A 20,126-nucleotide genomic window follows, 5' to 3' on the forward strand; every position below is an offset into this window, starting at 1 on the left:
GAATGCAAACTGCCAGAACACGATCCCCAATTTCTAAAGCGCGATGGCAAATTGGCAAAAGCTCGAACCCCACCCATCAGATGCAAATTTATATAAAAATGATGTCAATCGTTTGTGCTGCAACGGTTTTGTTGATACAGTATTATGCTTTTATAGAGATATTAATTTCGAGTGGTGACGTCAGTCATAGCTTTTCCTCAGTTTAGCTCCCGCGGCTAATGGAGCGTACAAACTCTCTCAATATCAAGGCAAGGCAAGGCAAATTTATTTATATAGCACAATTCAACACAAGGCAATTCAAAGTGCTTATCAGAGGGGTGTCCTGATAACTAGCACGATCATAACACAAATTTGGGTCAATTTTGCAGTAAATTGGGGGGCTTGAGATGTTGATTTCGAGTGATGACGTCCCTCTAAGCCCCTCATTTACTGCAAAATGTGTTATGATCGTGCTAGTTATTAGGACAGCCCTCTGTTATTGAGAGAGTTGGTACGCTTCATTGGCCGCGGGAGCTAAACTGAGGAAAAGCTACGAGTGACGTCACCACTCGAAATTAATATCTCAATAAAAGCATAATACTGTATCTACAAAACCGTTGTAGCACAAACGGTTAACATCATTTTTATATAAATTTGCGGGGTGGGGGCAACTTCATGGATGTCCGTATTTAAAGTGTGTAAAGTGTCGTCCTTTTTCTTTTTTTTTTAACTTCCGGGTCATCCTCTTGCCGTTGTGTTGCGTGATTTTGCTGCTGTGCTGTGAGCCGTTTGCTGTTGTGCTACGAGCCATTTGCTGTCGTGTTGTGGCAATTGGGGTTCGTGCTTTTGCCAATTTGCAATCGCACTTTAGGAATTGGGGATTGTGTTGTGAAAATTTGCATTCGTGCTACGAGCCATTTGCTGTCATTTTGTTGCAACTGGGGTTCATACTTTTTTATATTTGCAAAGTGTTTGGACTATGCATTTCGCCTGACACCTCTCGGCCACTGTAGATCTTCGATTTTTAAGACAAGTATTTCTTAAAAGATGAATATTAAATGAGTTATAATAATTTGATATTAAAACCCCTCTTAATGTTTTCGTTTTAATAAAATTTGTAAAAATATTTTAAGTGATAGGTCGCCATTCTTGTTACGTCACAGTGCATGACGTCACCGGGCCGAACTTCCAGCGTGTCACTCTTAGCTAACCCACGGACTTTCAACTCCCTCCTCACCCCGTGGCGTCAAAATGATAACAAGAACAGAGAGCAAAAATCCCAGAACCACACGGGGGGACTTAGTGAATGGCCTACAGAGAGATGGGACCACAGTAACAAAGGCTACTATCAGTAACACAATGCACAGCCAGGGATTCAAATCCTGCACTGCCAGACGTGTCCCCCCGCTGAAGAAAGTACATGTCCAGGCCCATCTGCGGTTCGCTAGAGAACATTTGGATGATCCAGAAGAGGATTGGGAGAATGTGTTATGGTCAGATGAAACCAAAATAGAACTTTTTGAATGACTGAATGAATGAATGAATGGAATTTTATTGTCATCATCATCGGTATCATTGACAATCACTGACAATTACAAAATGTAATATGATTTAAGGAACCGAAGAAAACGACAAAGGCGGACGGGATGAAGCATATGCTTATCAGTTTCCCATCCCACATACAACTAAAGACGCACATTCAGGCATGGAACATACATCAAAACTGTAAAATAACACAGGCAACAATCTGGGTTTAGTAACTAAGCGTCCAGTCAAGCAGCTCGATTAGCTCAGAGCGCGTCTGTACACGGTGAAGGCTGAGCAGCGAATGGTAGACACACAGGTTCTCTTGTTTGGAGGAAAAAGAATACTGAATTGCACCATACCCACTGTGAAGCATGGGGATGGAAACATCATGCTTTGGGGCTGTTTTTCTGCAAAGGGACCAGGACGACTGACTGTGTGAAAGGAATGAATGGGGCCATGTATCGAGAGATATTGAGTGAAAATCTCCTTCCATCAGCAAGGGCATTGAAGATGAGACGTGGCTGGCTCTTTCAGCATGACAATGATCCCAAACACACAGCCATGGCAACGAAGGAATGGCTTCCTAAGAAGCATTTCAAGGTCCTGGAGTGGCCTAGCCAGTCTCCAGGTCTCAAACCCATAGAAAATCTGCGGAGGGAGTTGAAAGTCCGTGTTACAGTCCCAAAACATCACTGCTCTAGAGGAGATCTGCATGGAAGAATGGGCCAAAATACCAGCAACAGTGTGTGAAAAGCTTGTGAAGATTTACAGAAAACGTTTGACCTCCGTTATTGCCAACAAAGGGTACATAACATAGTATTGAGATGAACTTTTGGTATTGAACAAATACTTATTTTCCACCACGATTTGGAAATAAATTATTTAAAAATCAAACAATGTGATTTTCTGTTTTTTTTTCCACATTCTGTCTCTGATGGTTGATGTTTAACCATGTTGACAATTACAGGCCTCTCTAATATTTTCAACTGGGAGAACTTTTACGCACAATTAGTGGTTGACAAAATACTTACTTGCCCCACTGTATATAGTATATACGCATATATCTGTATTGGTTTGATTTCGGTTATCGGTTAAAAAGTCATGATGGGACAACTCTAGGTATTTTGTTTTTCATTTGTTTAGCAATGTGACATGGAATAGCTTGGCCATCCCTGACACCCACTGCTCACCCGATGGTGAAGGCTACCAGTGTCCTCTTGGCTTTAAATGTATGGACCTTGAAGAACTGGGCCTTAGCAGGCAGGAACTCGGCTATAGTGGCTTCAACGAGCTGGGTAATATAGTTACCTGAATTTTTTTTAAAAACACTTCATTGTCTGTTTCGACAATATTGGTCTAATATTGGCCTTGGTTTTTATATTTTAGGGACAAGCATCTTTACTGTGTACGAGGCTGCCTCTCAGGAGGGTTGGGTGTTTCTCATGTACCGAGCAATCGACAGTTTCCCTCGCTGGCGCTCCTATTTTTACTTTATCACTCTAATTTTCTTCCTGGCGTGGCTTGTGAAGGTGAGATTGTTTTCCTGCAAAGTGTCTCTTGAATTGAACCAACATTTGCCATCGATTGTAGCGAGTTGCAAACGAACGGTTTATATTTGTCTTTTCACAGAACGTGTTCATCGCTGTCATTATCGAGACCTTTGCTGAAATTAGAGTTCAATTTCAGCAGATGTGGGGATCCAGGAGTAGCACGACATCCACAGCGACGACACAGGTATGTGACTTTTGAATGTTTGTGTTGTTTGAATGGTGTTATTTGTTTTTAATGGTGTGCATTTATTTTTCTTTGGTTTATTACGTTTTTGTTTGGGGGGTGTGGTTGTGCCAAAGATGTTCCACGAAGATACTGCAGGGGGATGGCAACTCGTAGCCGTGGATGTCAACAAACCACATGGGCGAGCACCTGCCTGCCTCCAGGTAAATTTCTTAACCTGTTTTATTAGCTGCGTTGAGTGGAATAATGTTTACGTTTCCCTTAATTTCACTCTTGGGAATATAATTGTAGGTCTTATTTTCTGATGGAATGACTCTTAAAGAGATTATACAGAGTTAGGCACTTTTTTAGACGCAAATGCCACCTCTGGCCTGAAGCGTAACTGCAGCTCGTGCATGTCGCACATCTTGTACGGGCATCAAGCCCGACAAATCAGCCCCAGAAACGTATACACAGTTAGTAACAACTCTTAAGTGGGTTAGAAAAGTGTTTTGCCAAGTAGACACTCGGCAAAACTGCTGCTGCTGCGGGGACGCGTGTGGATGTACACAGGCATGTGTTCGGTTAGAGTAGTCGACCTGAACCCTCTTTATTACAGGCAGGAAAATAGCTTTTGAAGGGAATCTCATGGCATTGGTGGAGCATGCACGGAGTAGAATTTTTTTTTAAGCATATTCAGACCTGCCCTTGTTGGTCAGGACTAAATAAAAAAAATTGTGGTGCGTACCGTTCGGGCTGGTGTGAATACAAATCGGCGAACTCTGGTGCGGACCAAACAGCCGGTCAGAGACCTCACCGGAGAGGTGATCTCGGTTCGCTTCTAAGCGGACCTTGGTGCGGTCCGCTATCGGTGTGAAAGCGATCGCACCGTGGTCTGAACAAGACCAGACTCAAATACCTTTTGCACGTAACAGGCTTCCGTAGCAAGGAAATGTTGTTTGGTTAGCATTAGACATGTGCCGATTTCTGGTGTCAAGGTATACCGTGGTATGAAAACGTCAGTTTCAAAACCGCAAAAATTTGCCGTCATACCGTCCCGATGGTATTAGCTATTTTGGTAACACTTTACACTAAGGGTCCCTTAATTAACATTTAATTAATGCATTTTTACACAATAACTAATGTTTAAGTAACATTAGAATAATTAATATACAGTGCCCTCCATAATTTTTGGCACCCCTGGTGAAGATGTGTTTTTTAGCTTCTAATAATTTTTTAAAATTCAAATAATATGGGAAAAATCCAACCTTCAATACAAGTGCATTTATTCAGTGGGGAAAAAAATCCCACATAAAGAAATAATTATTTGACATCAAATAATGTGTGTCACAATTACTGGTGTTAATACTTTGTACAAGCCCCTTTTGCCAACAAAACAAGGTCTGGGGACTGAGATGGCCATGGGAGGAGCTTGATTTTGTGTCTAGTGAACCATTTTTGTGTAGATTTGGCCATATGTTTAGGGTCATTGTCTTGCTGAACGACCCAGTGATGACCCACCTTCTTTTTTCGGGCAGAGTACAAAGCACGCGGTCCCAGTTGAAGCCTGGGACCGTGTGCTTTGGTCAGATGAGACCAAGATTGAGCTTTTTGGCAACAAACACTCTAAGTGGGTCTGGCGTGCCACGAAAGATGCGCATGCTGAAAAGCACCTCATACCCACTGTGAAGTATGGGGGTGGGTCAGTGATGCTGTGGGGCTGTTTCGCTTCCAAAGGCCCTGGGAACCTTGTTAGGGTGCATGGCATCATGAATGCTTTGAAATATCAGGAGATTTTAAATCAAAATCTGTTGCCCTCTGCCCGAAAGCTGAAGATGGGTGTGTTGGCATCATGCTTTGGGGGTGTTTTTGTGCACATGGAACAGGACGAGTGCACTGTATTAAAGAGAGGATGATCAGGGCCGCGTATTGTGAGATTTTGGGGAACAACCTCCTTCCTTCAGTCAGAACATTGAAGATGGGTCCTGCATGGGCCTTCCAACATGACATTGATCCGAAGCACACAGCCAGGAAAACCAAGGAGTGCCTCCGTAAGAAGTATAACAAGTTTCTAGCATGGCCTAGCCGGTCTCCAGACCTAAACCCAATAGAAAACCTTTGGAGGGAGCTCAAACTCTGTATTTTTCAGCGACAGTCCATAAAACTGACTGATGGGTGGACCAAGATACATACCTCTTGCAATGTGTGCAAACCTGGTGAAAAACTACTTGAAAGGTTTGACCTCTGTACTTAGAAACAAAGGCTACTGTACCAAATATTAGCATTCGATTTCTCAGTATGACACAAATAAATTGTAAAAAAAAAAAAAAAAAATCATACATTGTGATTTCTGGATTTTTCTTTTTAGATTATCTCTCTCACAGTTGACATGCACCTACGATGAAAATTTCAGACCCGTCCATGATTTCTAAGTGGGAAAACTTGCAAAATAGCAGGGTGTTCAAACACTTATTTTCTTCACTGTAAGGGAATACTTCAGCTACAGAAAAGTTAGACGGCCGCGGCTTAGAGGAGGAGGGCAAACCAACATGTAAAACATGTTTGCGGGAGGGTGTTTGCCGAGGAGGCAGTACCTCCAATTGGATTTTGCATTTATACAAAATTAAAGGTTAGTCAACACTGTCATGAATGTTTCCCACCAGCTACGAGATTTAACTCCAGTATGTTTAGTGTGTCTAGCGGTGGTAAAAAAGGGTGTTTTTTTTCTCTTTGGCAACTGTCTGTATTGAGAAATGGTGTGTGTATAATGTAAACATGATACGAGTCATACACACATGCTTTTTGTGGAAAATAATTCAACTATTTGTGGTGTTATGGTCATAATGTTGAGCTGTGGCTGTGGGTATAGGCTTTTCTAAAGGACTGCATTTTAGGGCTGCAGCTATCGATTATTGTAGTAGTCGATTAATCGATGAACTAGTGAGTTCGAATACCTGAGCTGAGCCTCAAACGATGTCCCCCCCCCCCCAAAAAATGATGATGTAAGTACAACAAAAGAAAAATTGCCTAATTTACATAGCAAATGTCCGCTAGCTTAAATGCTAAAAAGTGCTTTTTTTTTTTTATTATTATTATTTTTTTTAGAATGCTCTTAACGAATAGTTTCAACACATACCCACAAAAACAGCTAAAAATACCTATTAAATAAATTACGACTGCATTAAAAAAAACATTAGCGCAAACAAAAACTTGGCTTATGTTGGTCTTAACAGGGAGCAGCTGGATTCAGCCATGTGAAATGAGTTATGTCATACTCACTATTACCGCCAGAGGGCAGTGTATCCACCCAAGCCAATAAAACTAAACGCAAACGCTTTCAAAACAAACCAATACAACCTCACTTTAATTGAACGAATACTCGAAGCAGCAAAATTTTATTCGAAGCTTTCTTTCGAATTGAATTACTCGAGTTTATCGATTAACCGTTGCAGCAAACTGCATTTATTTTTATTTTATTTAAGATTTTTTATTTTTTATTTTAACTTAACAATATACTTATGTTCCAATTTGCTAATCTGTTTTAAAAAATAAAAGTCATGTTCAATGGATTTTTTTGTTTTTAAACCAGATATCCGAAGTAACACATTTTAAAATTGTCCGATATTATCGGGTAGCCGATAAAAGCATTTTCAAATATCAGATTATATGATTATTATAGGGCTGTCAAAATTATCGCATTAACGGGCGGTAATTATTATTTTATTAATCACGTTAAAATATTTGACGTAATCAACGCACATGCCCCGCTCAAACAGATTAAAATGACAGCACAGTGCAATGTCCACTTGTTACTTGTGTTTTTTGGAGTTTTGTCGCCCTCTGCTGGCGCTTGGATGCGACTGATTTTATGGGGATCACCACCCATGAGCATTGTGTAATTATTGACATCAACAATGGTGGGCTACTAGTTTTTTTTGGTTCAACATTTTACAAATTTTATTAAAACGAAAACATTAAGAGGGGTTTTAATTAGGGCTGTCAAACAATTAAAATATTTAATCGAGTTAATCACAGCTTAAAAATTAATTAATCGTAATTAATCGCAATTCAAACCATCTGTAAAATATGCCATATTTTTCTGTAAATTATTGTTGGAATGGAAAGATAAGACAAAAGATGGATATATACATTCAACATACGGTACATAAGTACTGTATTTGTTTATTATAACAATAAATCAACAAGACGGCATTAACATTATTAACATTCCGTTAAAGCGATCCATGGATAGAAAGACTCGTAGTTCTTAAAAGATAAATGTTAGTACAAGTTATAGAAATTTTATGCTAAAACCCCTCTTAATGTTTTCGTTTTAATAAAATTAGTAAAATTTTCAATCAAAAAATAAACTAGTAGCCCGCCATTGTTGATGTCAATAATTACACAATGCTCATGGGTGCTTAAGCCAGTAAAATCAGTCGCACCCAAGCGCCAGCAGAGGGCGACAAAACTCCCAAAACATTGCACATGGACACTTGGACATCGCACTGTGCTGTCATTTTAATCTGTTTGAGCGGGGCATGTGCGTTAATTGCGTCAAATGTTTTAACGTGATCGATTAAAAAAAAAATTTAAAAAATAAAATTACCGCCTGTTAACGCGATAATTTTGACAGCCCTAGTTTTAATATCAAAAAAATTCTAACTTGTACTAACATTTATCTTTTAAGAACTACAAGTCTTTCTATCCATTGATCACTTTAACAGAATGTTAATAATGTTAATGCCATCTTGTTGGTTTAATGTTATAATAAACAAATACAGTACTTATGTACCGTATGTTGAATGTATATGTCCATCTTGTGTCTTATCTTTCCATTCCAACAATAATTTACAGAAAAATATGGCATATTTTATAGATGGTTTGAATTGCGATTAATTACGATTAATTTTTAAGATGTAATTAACTCGATTAAAAATTTGAATCGTTTGACAGCCCTAGATTATTATTGATTATTTTTGTTTCATGTCATGTCATGTTTTTTTTTTTTTTTTTTTTTAAAGCTGCTAAACTTTTATTCATGCTGTTTGAAAATCCGAGAAACTATTAGTCAACCAAGCTGACAAGTGAGTGAAGTTTTAATAAAGTGTAGACTTGCACTAATGATGTCGCTAGTGATGAATGACTTATAAATGACGTCTCCAGTAAACAAGGCAGGACGCCGCTGTTAGCCATGTGGTCAGTGTGATCCGAACAGCAGTGCTTTTGAGATAAGCCGAACACAGCTTGCAGCTGGACCTCTGTTGATAGCCGCGCGGGGCGAAAGACTGGCCTCACGCTGAGAGAGATACCAGAAAGATGGTGAAGAAAGAATTTAAAAATAGAGGAATGTGGAGAGGAGATATAGCATGTGAAATATGCAGTATTTCCCCTCCAGAGCACCATCATCACATGGAGAGGAGGATTTAGATAGGGATAACCAGAGGGATAAACACGGCTGACTTCCCTCTGAGCTTTCTGCTCCATTAAATGTATCACCCGGAGCAGTATTTTCTCAAGAGAATTTAGTGTGAAATACTACAAACAGTCAAACGCTATATTCAAATTGTCAGGTTTCTCAGGATCTTCTTGTAGATATCCCTGCAGCATTGCGCTTCAGAACAATAGCGCGAAAACACTCCTCAAACAGACATAGCAGATATTCTGGGGTTTCTGTTGAACACGAAACATTGAACACAGTTCACTCCATGAAAAATGTGATGTAGCAGTTGTTAAGTGGGTTAGAAAAGTGATTTTGCCGAGCATAAACTAGGCGGAGGCTCCATGAAACAGCGCTGCTGCTACTCCTATGGGGATGTACGTGCAGTCTCTGCAGGGCTCTGTGTACTCATCATGACAAATTAGAGGTACATTTTTTAGTAGTCGATTAATCAGTGAACTAGTTAGTTCGAATTAGAGCTGAAACGAATACTCGAGCAACTCGAGTAACTCGAGTTTAAAAACTGTTCCGAGTAATTTTATTCACCTCGAGTAATCGTTTATTTTGACAGCTCTAAGCATCACGTTTCGCTCGGACTACTTTTAATGCGGGACAACGCGTTGACGTCACGTGCGTAGAGGAAGAAGCAATAAAAAAATATAAAAAACATTTCCGCAGCCGACAGCCGCTCCAAACTACGCCGACGTTGCTAAAAACTAGCCCGCATGATGTTAAGTTGGTAGCAGGTAGCATCTGATGAGTCTCATAGAGATCACATGTATGTTGAACTAGATGTGAAATGACAGACTCGGCCGCGTCTGGGCAGCGTTAATAAATAGCCGCCATCTTAAAGCAGGAGAGCGCTAATAAAGAGCGCTAAGCGCTAATAAATAAGATTAACGTTACTGTCTGAGTCACTAGCTCATGTAACGTTAGCCCTGCGGAGGGCTAGGTTTCTATTAATTATGACCACTTTCGATGCGTGGCTAACGTGTCTTACATACAGGCTTTAACATAACATAGCTTTGTGGCGTGATAAGGGTGTAAAATAAAAACTCAATAATGCTAACTATCAATTTTAGCTCAGTAGTCATTGCTGGATAAAACACCAAGTAGCACTGGTCCCTAATGTGCTCCAATACAGCCTGTATCATACATTTATTTTGAACACTGCAAAAACTCAAAATCCTATCAGTAGTTACAGTTTAGAGTAGCGTAAAACTTAAAAATGGCTTGACACAAATAGAAATTCAATTGAAACACGTGGGAAAAAATCCTAACTTTTAAGTGATGTGTGTTATCAAGCGTAATGGCATTTTTAGGTATATATATATATATTTTTTTAAATAAGATCTAAAGGTTTTTTGAGTGAAAGCAGTGAATTTGTCTTTTTTTTTAATTCTAGTTACATCTGAGATGCAATTGTTGGCTGTTTTCAACAATATACATCGAAAAAAAAGACATTGATTGATTGAAAATGGTTCAAGATTAGATGAAATGTCTTGTTTTCTCATGTATATTTATAATTGCTCTTCACCGAAAAATATATTTGTTTTATCCGATTACTCGATTAATCGATAGAATTTTCAGTCGATTACTCGATTACTAAAATATTCGATAGCTGCGGCCCTAGTTCGAATGATTAGATAATTAATATGGGGATGGCGTGGCTCAGTGGTAGTTGTCCCCCAACCCAGAAGTTGTGGGTTTGATTCTCTGCCCTGATGAACTCTCCTAAGTATCCTTGAGCAAGATACTGAACCCCACATTGCTCCTGGTGCTGCGTCACCAGTAGGGGTGCAACGGTTCAGTTAGCCCACGGTTCGGTTTGAACCTCAGTTTTGGGATCATGGTTTCGGTTCGGTTTCGGTTTTGCTTTTTTTTTTTTTTTTTTTTTATTTTTTTTATAAACTGCCTTTATTTTGCTTATTAAAAAAAATGAAATGTAAACATTTTCGACTGTTAAAATGCCTCTTCGCTCTTTGGCTAGTGGAGTGACTGACTACTGAAATACACAGTAGTAAAAAAGTTACTTGGCAAAGTGACTGGTGATACCTTTCATGTTTTTTTTTTGTTTTGTTTTCATTTAAAAAACAAAACAAGCAAAAAAAAAAACAAAAACAGAGTAACCGTTGCTATGTTTGAAGGTCATTTAATCTTGTGAATCAACTGTTAAAGTCGATAAAATTGCTCCCGTTTTTGCATTAGTTCCCTTTTGTCTACTTTCGACATGTGAAAATTTTAAAACTGTTTCATCTTTTAAAGATAAGACTCAAGTCAAGATTTTGCCGATTTAGGAGTATTTTGGATAAAAAGTTGCTTAGTTGGCTCGGAAGGTTTACTGCAACAGAGCCTGTCTGAGAAGTTTACTGCTCTAATATGGCGGCTGTTTACTAACGCTACCGAGTCTGTCATTTCGCATGTAGTTCTCTATACATGAGATATCTAGGCGTAGATTGTATGCTGTCGGCTACAGTCAGGAAATATTGGAGCCACCTAGCCTAGCATCGCGTTTGCTACAGCATCTCAACAAACACTCTTCCCTCTCCGTGTCTCTTGACTTTTGTTGCGTCATTCAACCAACGGATTAACGAACATTTTCTCGTTGCAGAAACGGTGACCAAATCGGAACGGATGGGAAAAAAAACCGTAATCCACGAAAAACGTGCAGATTTTGAACGTAACGTACGGGGTACACATTTAAAAATCAGTGCTCACTTGTACAAATTACGCCAAGACCGTACACCTTGTTATAGTGTTATAGTAGCACTCTGTAGCACGGGGCGTCCAACTATCAGTGGTCAGGGCGAAACTATGTGCTTTAGCGAAATCATCTTCGATGGCTTTGCGTGCCATTTCATAAATGTCGGAGATTACGTTGTTGGAGAAATATGTCCGCGAGGGAACAATGTAACGCGGGTCAAGCGTTGCAAATAAATTAACGAAACCCGCCGTGTGTTTTCACTGGTGTCATCTTCGGGGTTGTCCTGCCCTGAGAAAGTGATATCTGTGGGTGATGCCGGGTGAGGTGCCGGAGTCATGTTATAAAAGTGTTGCCATTAGCAAGCGCTGGGCAATGCTTGCAAATTTTTTTTTCTTCAATATTTTCTCTCCCTCCGCATTGTAGTCCACGGGGAAACCTAAATTTTGCCACACCGCAGATTTGAAAGAAGTCGGTGCTTCCTCAAAATTCGGTCTCTCCACTCCTCCGCTCGCCATAGCTATTTGTTTTCTTGTTTCACTTTCACTTCGCTCGTAAACGAGAGAGGGCGTTACTCGGCTTCTATTACACAGGTGCTTGACAGCGATCCGACATTTACTTGCGGGGCGGGAATTTCTCCACAGCGGTACTTCACGTCACACACAGCTCGATCAATTCATTCCACAAGCGTTCGGAATACATTAATTGCAAAACCGAAAAGGTGCGGTTCATAAAGGCTTATTGAACCGTACAGGGCGAACCGTACAGTTCGGCTTTGAACTGCAAACCGTTGCACCGCTAGTCACCAGTAGGTGGATGGCGATGTAGTGTAAAGCGCTTTGAGCGCCTTTCAAGGTGGAAAAGCGCTATACAAGTATAACCCCATTTACCAATTGAGTAATTGAAAAAGGAACACAAAAAATTAAGAGCTGAGCTCAGCCTCAAACGGTATGAAAAAAAATAAATAAATGAAGATATAAGTTCAACAATTGAACAACTGGCTAACTTACATAGCAAAAGTCCGCTAGCTTAAATGCTATAAAATGCTAACAATTTATTTATTTATTTTACAATGCTATTAACACATGGCTGGCTCTGTAAATAACCGAAGCCTCATTTTTTTCCTGTCTACCAAATCAGTTTTATTTTGTAATTTGCCATGACTTCCACTTACGCTTTTATTTTGGTATATTTTCTGTTTCCAGTGTTTTCCAATGTTTGTAGCTTGAAGACAGGCGAAAAGGAGTGACGGCGAAAGTGTGTTTTTATATTGTCTAGTGGCCCCTCTGGATTAGGCAAAGTGCTTACAGTGACCCTAGTGATCATTTTATATTCTAAGGCGATCGGTTTTATTTTCTTATGGTTATAGGGAACGTTTTGCAAGGTTTGATAATAAAAGACTGTAAAGACACTAAATTATCAGTCAAGTCTCAGCCTTATTCGTAGTAGGTCTGCTACAAGTTCGAACCATTATTCCCACAAAAAGTGGCTAAATATACCTTTAAGTTACAAATGGATTAAAAAAACATTAGCTCAAACAAAAACTTAGTTTATGTTGGTCTTAACAGGGAGCAGCTGGATTCAGCCATGTGAAATTAGTTATATCATATTCACTGTTGCCATAAGAGGGCAGTGTATCCACTCAAATCAATAAAACTAAATGCAAACACTTTCAAAACAAACCCTTACAACGCCACTTTAATTAAATACTCAAAGCAGCAAAATGTAATTCGAATCTTTTTTCTTATCAAAATACTCGAGTTAATCGATTAATCGTTGCAGCACTAAAACATAAAGATAGGTAAGCTCGGAGGTCCAGACTGCAGTGCCATCTGCCTGCATGTGAAGGACAAGTAATGTGTAAGCTTGTGTTCTGTTCTGTCTGCCTCCAGATTAATTGGCCATCAGATAAGAATGTTTTGCATGCTGGCAGATGGGCACTACCCACACTGACATCCAAACCCACCAGACTCTCTATTAAACCACCTCAATGTACTAATGCAGACCACTAATCTGTTCGTAGACATTCAGCGATTCAAAAATTGACACCTAAAGGGTACTACGGATAGAAAGACATGTACAGTGCTAGCCAAAAGTATTGGCACCCTGCAATCCTGTCAGATCATGCTCAATTTCTCCTAGAAAATGATTGCAATTACAAATGCTTTGGTAGTTATGTCTTCATTTTGCTTGCAATGAAAAAACACAAAAGGGAAGGGAAAAAAAGGAAATCATTATCATTTTACACAAAACTCCAAAAATGTTCCGAACAAAAGTATTTGCACCCTCAGACTAATACTTGGTAGCACAACTTTTAGCTAAAATAATGGCGAACAACCGCTTTCGGTATCCATCAATGAGTTTCTTAGATGCTCTGCTGGAATTTTAGACCGTTCTTCTTTAGCCAACTGCTCCAGGTCTCTGAAATGTGAAAGGTGCCTTCTCCAAACTGCCGTTTTGAGATTTCTCCACAGTTGTTCTATGGGATTAAGGTCTGGACTAATTGCTTGAAGTCTCCAGTGCTTTCTGTCAAACCATTTTCTAGTGCTTTTTGGGTGATTGTCCTGCTGGAAGACCCATGACTTCTGACGTAGACCCAGCTTTATCACACTGGGCCATACATTATGCTGCAAAATTTGTTGGTAGTCTTCAGACTTCATAATGCCATGCACACGGTCAAGCAGTCCAGTGCCAGAGGCAGCAAAGCAACCCCGAAACATCAGGGAACCTCCGCCATGTTTGACTGTGGGGACCGTGTTCTTTTCTTTGAAGGCCTCGTTTTTTCCCGCTGTTGCCCTTTCCCATAAAGCTCTACTTTTGTCTCATCTGACCAGACAACATTCTTCCAAAACGTTTTTGGCTTTCTCAGGTAAGTTTTGGCAAACTCCAACCTGGCTTTTTATGTCTCTTGGTCAGAAGTAGGGTCTTCCTGGGTATCCTACCATAAGCCCCTTTCCCACTGAAACTAGTGGGTCAACGCGCATTTTTTCCAAGCCGATGCAACCCACTAACAATTGGCATTTGGCACCTTTCCCATTGACAAAAAAAAAAAAGCCGTCTCTTTTTTAAATTTTTCCACCCGTCTAACCCCCCACCCCTCCTCAGCCGTGCGTAAGGTTACATGATGTCACCACGCTAAGATGCGCGTCAACACAAGTGCGACCGAATTCATTCAGTTGAAGGAAGTAAACAATGCAGAGCAACATGGAAGCCTCCTATCAGTTTGTGTTCTCTGTTTTCATGCTTTTTATTGCCCTCAAAATGGTCGAAATTGTTATGACGCATCACGTAAGAGCCTACGTCACCACGTAGATTAGGGTGTTGACTGTTGACCCGGGGTTTTGCTTTAACACTGCATGACGATCAGAACCGAGGTAATTTTAACGCGGGTCGCTTGGCGGGTTGATTGACACGGGTAGAGGCGGGTCGCTGCACCTTTCCCACTGCCACCAAAAGCCGATTGTTAGTGGGTTGACATGGGTTTTTTGGCCAGTGGGAAAGGGGTAATAGAGTCCCTTTTCATTCAGACGCCGACGGATAGTATGGGTTGACACTGTTGTACCCTCTGATTGCAGGACAGCTTGAACTTGTTTGAATGTTAGTCGAGGTTCTTTATCCACCATCCGCACAATCTTTCGTTGAAATTTTTCTTTTCTGTCCACATCTAGGGAGGTTTGCCACAGTGCCCTGGGCTTTACACTTATTGGTGACACTGCGCACTGTTTACACAGAAATATTCAGGTCTTTGGAGATGGACTTGAAGCCTTGAGATTGCTCATGCTTCCTCACAATTTTGCTTCTCAAGTCCTAAGACAGTTCTTTGGTCTTCTTTCTATTCTCCATGCTCAATGTGGTACACACAAGGACACAGGACAGAGGTTGAATCAACTTAATCCATTATAACTGGCTGCAAGTGTGATTTAGTTAATGCCACCACCTGTTATATGCCACAGGTAAGTAACAGGTGCTCTTAATTACACAAATTAGAGAAGCATCACATGATTTTTCAAAGGGTGCCCATACTTTTGTCCTGCTTATTTTTGGAGTTTTGTGTAAAATGATAATGATTTACTTTTTTTTTTTCATTCTCTTTTGTGTTTTTTCATTGCAAGCAAAAAAAAAAAAAAAGAAGATATTACTACCAAAGCATTTGTAATTGCAATCATTTTCTGGGAGAAATTGAGCCTTATCTGACAGCAGGGGTGCCAATACTTTTGGCTAGCAGTGTACATGTGCTTTTGTTGTGGTTTAGTCCAAAACTGTTGTCACATGACAAGTTCCTGTCCGTCACTATTTTCCCATGCAACCTCCAGATCCCACCACTGTTTACCGTTTAGCTGGCTGAGACGCACAAAGTTGGCCTCCTTACCTGGTTTTCTATCGACTTTTTTAATTCTATTGCCACTGTGTCGCAACCTGACATGTGCCGGTTACCGGTTTCACGGTTTACCGTGGTGTGAAAACGTCGCGGTTTCAAAACCACTAAAATTTTCCGTCATACCTTAGTACGGTATTCGCTATTTTTCATGTGCCAAAATGCAGCCGAAGTGGCTTGGTGCGGCACCGCTCACCCCTTCCCGTTTGTTGCCGTGAGTGTCACTAAACAGCCAGCAAACCCAAAAACAAATCCTCCAAACACAAGGCGTACTTTTCTTCAATTTATTGAGCTCTCAAATCGTGGTGAAATATATAAATAAATACATTTAAAACGTTGTACAATTGTATTTTTCCACGTGTGATTAGGTTCAACAGGATAGCAGTAGCACCATTAAAAAGTTCGCCAAAAACAAAACACACATTTTCCTTTCAAATTCAATACACAAACTAAAACTTACAAAGACGAATGTTAGCCTAGGCTAAACTGGGAGAGCAGCTTCTTTTATGTCTCACAGCCGCTGAGTGAGAGAAAAGCTTGAATGAAGGGGGGAAAGAAAAAGAATCGCGTCAAAGATCGCTAATTGAGAGAGGAGGTCTCACTCCTCTCTCCTCACTTTTTTTTTTTTTTTTTTAGATGAAACCTTTCCTCAACAATATTTACATTTTAACTAATTTATAAAATTAACTCATACATTTTTAACTAACTTATTAACTTATGAATTCTTTGTTCTTTTTAACACAAAGGCATGGCATCATGTAGACTAGAGTTGACACAGTGGCTGAAAATGGCGAAACTTCACTTGAGCTTCCCCCCTCAAAAAAAAGTCATACAGTATATATTTTTAATTTTATTTAGAAGTGTTTTTACTTTTTATAGCAATTATTTTGTTCTTACTCTAATATTGAGCAACTTGAGCTGTGGCTGTGGGTATAGTCTAGGTTCTATTTATTTTAATTTTATATAATATTTGTTATTTTTTGTTAATTTATTTATTTTCACATTATATTCATGTTCCAATTTGCAAATATGTTTTGAAAAAATCCTGTTCAATGGATTAAAAAATTTTTTTTGAAACCCATACATCTCAAAATTTTGGAGCTATAATTGCAATACCGTGAAACCGCGGTATTTTTGCTCACGGTTATCGTACCGTGAAAATCTCATACCGGCACATGCCTAGTCGCAACCTGACGTCTTTAATATGACAACCTCCAGTCTTGATGGACCGTGTGGGTGAATGTTTTATTTAAGTGGAAATCAGGAATATCTAAGCATTATGAATCTGAATCTTCCGCGCTCGGAACCCTGGAGTGTTAAATTAAATGTAATGCAGCTGAACTTGGTGTCATTGAAGAGCTATTGAAGTCCGCGTCTCTGCAAAGTTCTAGATTGAAATTGGAGTGCGTGTTGTGTTTTTTTCCAATCCAAACAATCCATATTGTTTATCCACGCTCGTCGCTCTTTTGCCTCCGTAAGAAGTAAGGCTTTACCAAAGTAGTCTACTCTGTGTTTTCTTCGTTCTTCTCCTATCAGATTTGTGGTTAACAGCCAGGCGCATTGCTGCCACCTGTCGGATTGGATGTGAACTGTAGATAATCATAGAGGATAGGGGGGTTAAAACAGTGAAGTATGTGTGGCGGCCGCCGGCCGTCCAGAGCACCGGCCATTCTGTGATCCCCCAGGAGCTTCAGATTACCGGTCCGCCCCTGGTAGTTACATTTCAGGGAACTTAGAAAATACAAATTAAATTGATGAAAAACAAATGAATCTGTTTTATCAAGAATGACAAAAGCGCATAGCTGGATGAAATCTATTTCCCCCCCATTCTTTCCTGGACACAAATCTTTCCGGAAATGAACGAGGAGTGACACAGTTGGAGTGTTCATGAATGTGAATGAGACCGTTTATTCGATGCAGCTTATTATCAGATACAGCGTACCGTATATATGCGCAGGTCTGAAGAGCCAGGCAGGAAATGGAGGAGGAGGAGGCAAAGCATAGCGGATATTGAGAACTCAAGGTTCACTAACCTAACAGAGGTTTTAGATACATCGTGATGTTCACAACAAGCTGATTTGATTCAAGCTGAATTGAAATTCAGTATCTTTAGCTCATTATCTTAGCTCAGTTCTGATTTTGTGTTGACGTCTGTGTGACTGATATCGGAGTGGATAATCAACTATATACTACATCAATTAACTTGATGGTCTGAACGTGACAAGTCGCATAGAAGTGGACCATTTCAAATCCGATCTGGGTCACTTTCGTATGTGGTTCAAATCCGATCTGGGCCACATTTTTTCAGAACGTGACTGGCGGTCTGAACTGTCAAGACTCCCAAATCGGAATTCATGCAGCAATTACGTCAGCAAAGAGCAAGACGCATGGAGGACGGCAGCGATGTAGGCATTAGCGCCTAGCTTGAACGAAGTAGGCCTGACCACAGTCATAAAAAAAATAAAATGAAGAAAAGGATAGCCCTTAAAATTTTCGATTTTCATTCTGTGCGCCGATTTCATTATTGCACACATGGCCGAGCCAGGGCAAACTGACGCACACTCGTCATTTCACGCACTATGCGTTTTATCAGTCCATATAAACTTTGAAAATGAAACTAAACAGGGATAATTAATGTCTGTTATTTGTGTCCTCTTTTCGGAAATCAAAATATGATCGCCCTGGAATGACTGATGACAGCCAGCATGTGTAGTCATTTGTTTTGATGCAGATATGACAAAAAATCGGATTCGTGCATTAAGACCTGTAGTATGAACTAGGAGTGGGAACCTCTTGATACCTCACTATACGATAACATACAGTGGTCAGGAAATCATTCTAGGATATTCGACAAATAACTAATTACCAGAAAAACAACCTTCTAGTGTGAATTGGAATTAGATTATCACTGGTAGACGTTCAATCCGTTTGAAGTGGGAGGGGTGGCAGCGAATGAACGAATGTTCATTCGCTGCCACCCTCCCAGTTCAAATGGATTGGACGTCTATGGCTGGCAGTGGCAGTAAATGCCAGGCAATTAGGTAGTTTTGGGCGATTTAAGGTCTCACTGGAACAGCACCAAACAAAAATTCCAGCATCATCACCTTGTCCAATGCAGAGTTTTGACTCTGCACACCTTGTCTAATGCAGATTCGTGATGCTGCTGGAACTTTTGTTTGGTGCCGTTCCAGTGAGATTTACAAAGATGATTGCCTGAAGAAGAAATCAAAATTCCATCAGTCCTTGATGACATGGGGCTGCATGTTAGGCAAAGGCACTGGTGAGATGGCTGTGGTTAAATTTTCAATAAATGCACAAGTTTACATTAAAATTTTAGACAGCTTTCTTATCCCTTCAATTGAAAATATGTTTGCATTTTCCAAGATCACAATGCATCATGCCACAGAGCTAAAACTGTTAAAGCATTCCTTGGAGAAAGACTCACTCAGTCAATGGCATGGCCTGCAAATAGCCCAGATCCTAAGCCTATTGATAACCTGTGGTGGAAATTGAAAAAAATGGTCCACAGCAAGGCTCCGACGTGCATGGATGATCTGTCAACTGCATTCAAAGAGAGATGGCACCAAATTGATGAAGAATACTCATCAAGTCCATGTCTCGGAGACTGAAAGCTGTCATAAAAGCCAGAGGTGGTGCTACTAAATACTAGAGATGTGTTTTGATTGTTGTTTCTTTGTTTGTTTCTCATGATTCTCATGATTATTTTTCCCCAGAATGGAGGATTTCCATATATACTTCCCTGCACTTGCTCTACAAAATTAACATTTACTGACCGCCACAATGTTCGCAGGCTTAGATAAACGACTATTTCAGTATCAAGTTAACAGTTAAAAACAATAAATAATATACTCAAATCACCATTCTGTATCAGCAGCTTTAAACTACATTCAATTAATTTAATGTTGTGAATCAACCGTTAAAGTTGTTAAAATTGCTCCCGTTATTCCATAATTTCCCTTCTGTCTACTTTCGACATCTGAAAGTTTTAAAACTATTTTAAAGATAGATTCAAGTCAATATTTTGCCGATTTAGGAGTATTTTAGTTAAACTGTTAATTAGGTTCGCTTGGAAGGTTCGCTACAACAGCCTTGCAGGGACGTCTACTGCTTTAAGATCGCGGCCGTTTACTAACGCCCGCATCTAGCTTTCTGTACATGTGCTGCTAACGCCACCGAGTCTGTTATTTTGCATCTAGTCCTATATAAAATGATATCTACCGTACCATTATGTGGACGTAGTTTGTAGAGTGAATTTTGGCAGCCTTTGGAGCTTTTTTTTTAATTGGCTCAAGCCTTACTATCCCTCTCTCAACAATTAGAAATATCGTGGGGAGCAATGCGGGGAAGAAAGGTAGTAGTTCTTTTTCTTA

The 20,126-nt window shown here is 39.9% G+C and overlaps 1 protein-coding gene across 5 annotated transcripts in view; it reads left to right on the forward strand.

Annotated features, from left to right (window-relative positions):
• The window catches only part of nalcn (sodium leak channel, non-selective), a 128,654-nt gene that overhangs the window by 26,980 nt on the left and 81,548 nt on the right, over positions 1-20,126 (forward strand). For all 5 annotated transcript variants that reach the window (XM_057852363.1, XM_057852359.1, XM_057852360.1 and 2 more), the window contains 4 exons: positions 2,650-2,801; positions 2,893-3,035; positions 3,136-3,240; positions 3,357-3,443. In XM_057852363.1, the coding sequence (XP_057708346.1) occupies positions 2,650-2,801; positions 2,893-3,035; positions 3,136-3,240; positions 3,357-3,443 (487 nt within the window). The remainder of the gene's footprint in view (positions 1-2,649; positions 2,802-2,892; positions 3,036-3,135; positions 3,241-3,356; positions 3,444-20,126) is intronic.

This window comes from Corythoichthys intestinalis, chromosome 12 (assembly GCF_030265065.1).
Source record: "Corythoichthys intestinalis isolate RoL2023-P3 chromosome 12, ASM3026506v1, whole genome shotgun sequence".
Taxonomy (NCBI): domain Eukaryota; kingdom Metazoa; phylum Chordata; class Actinopteri; order Syngnathiformes; family Syngnathidae; genus Corythoichthys; species Corythoichthys intestinalis.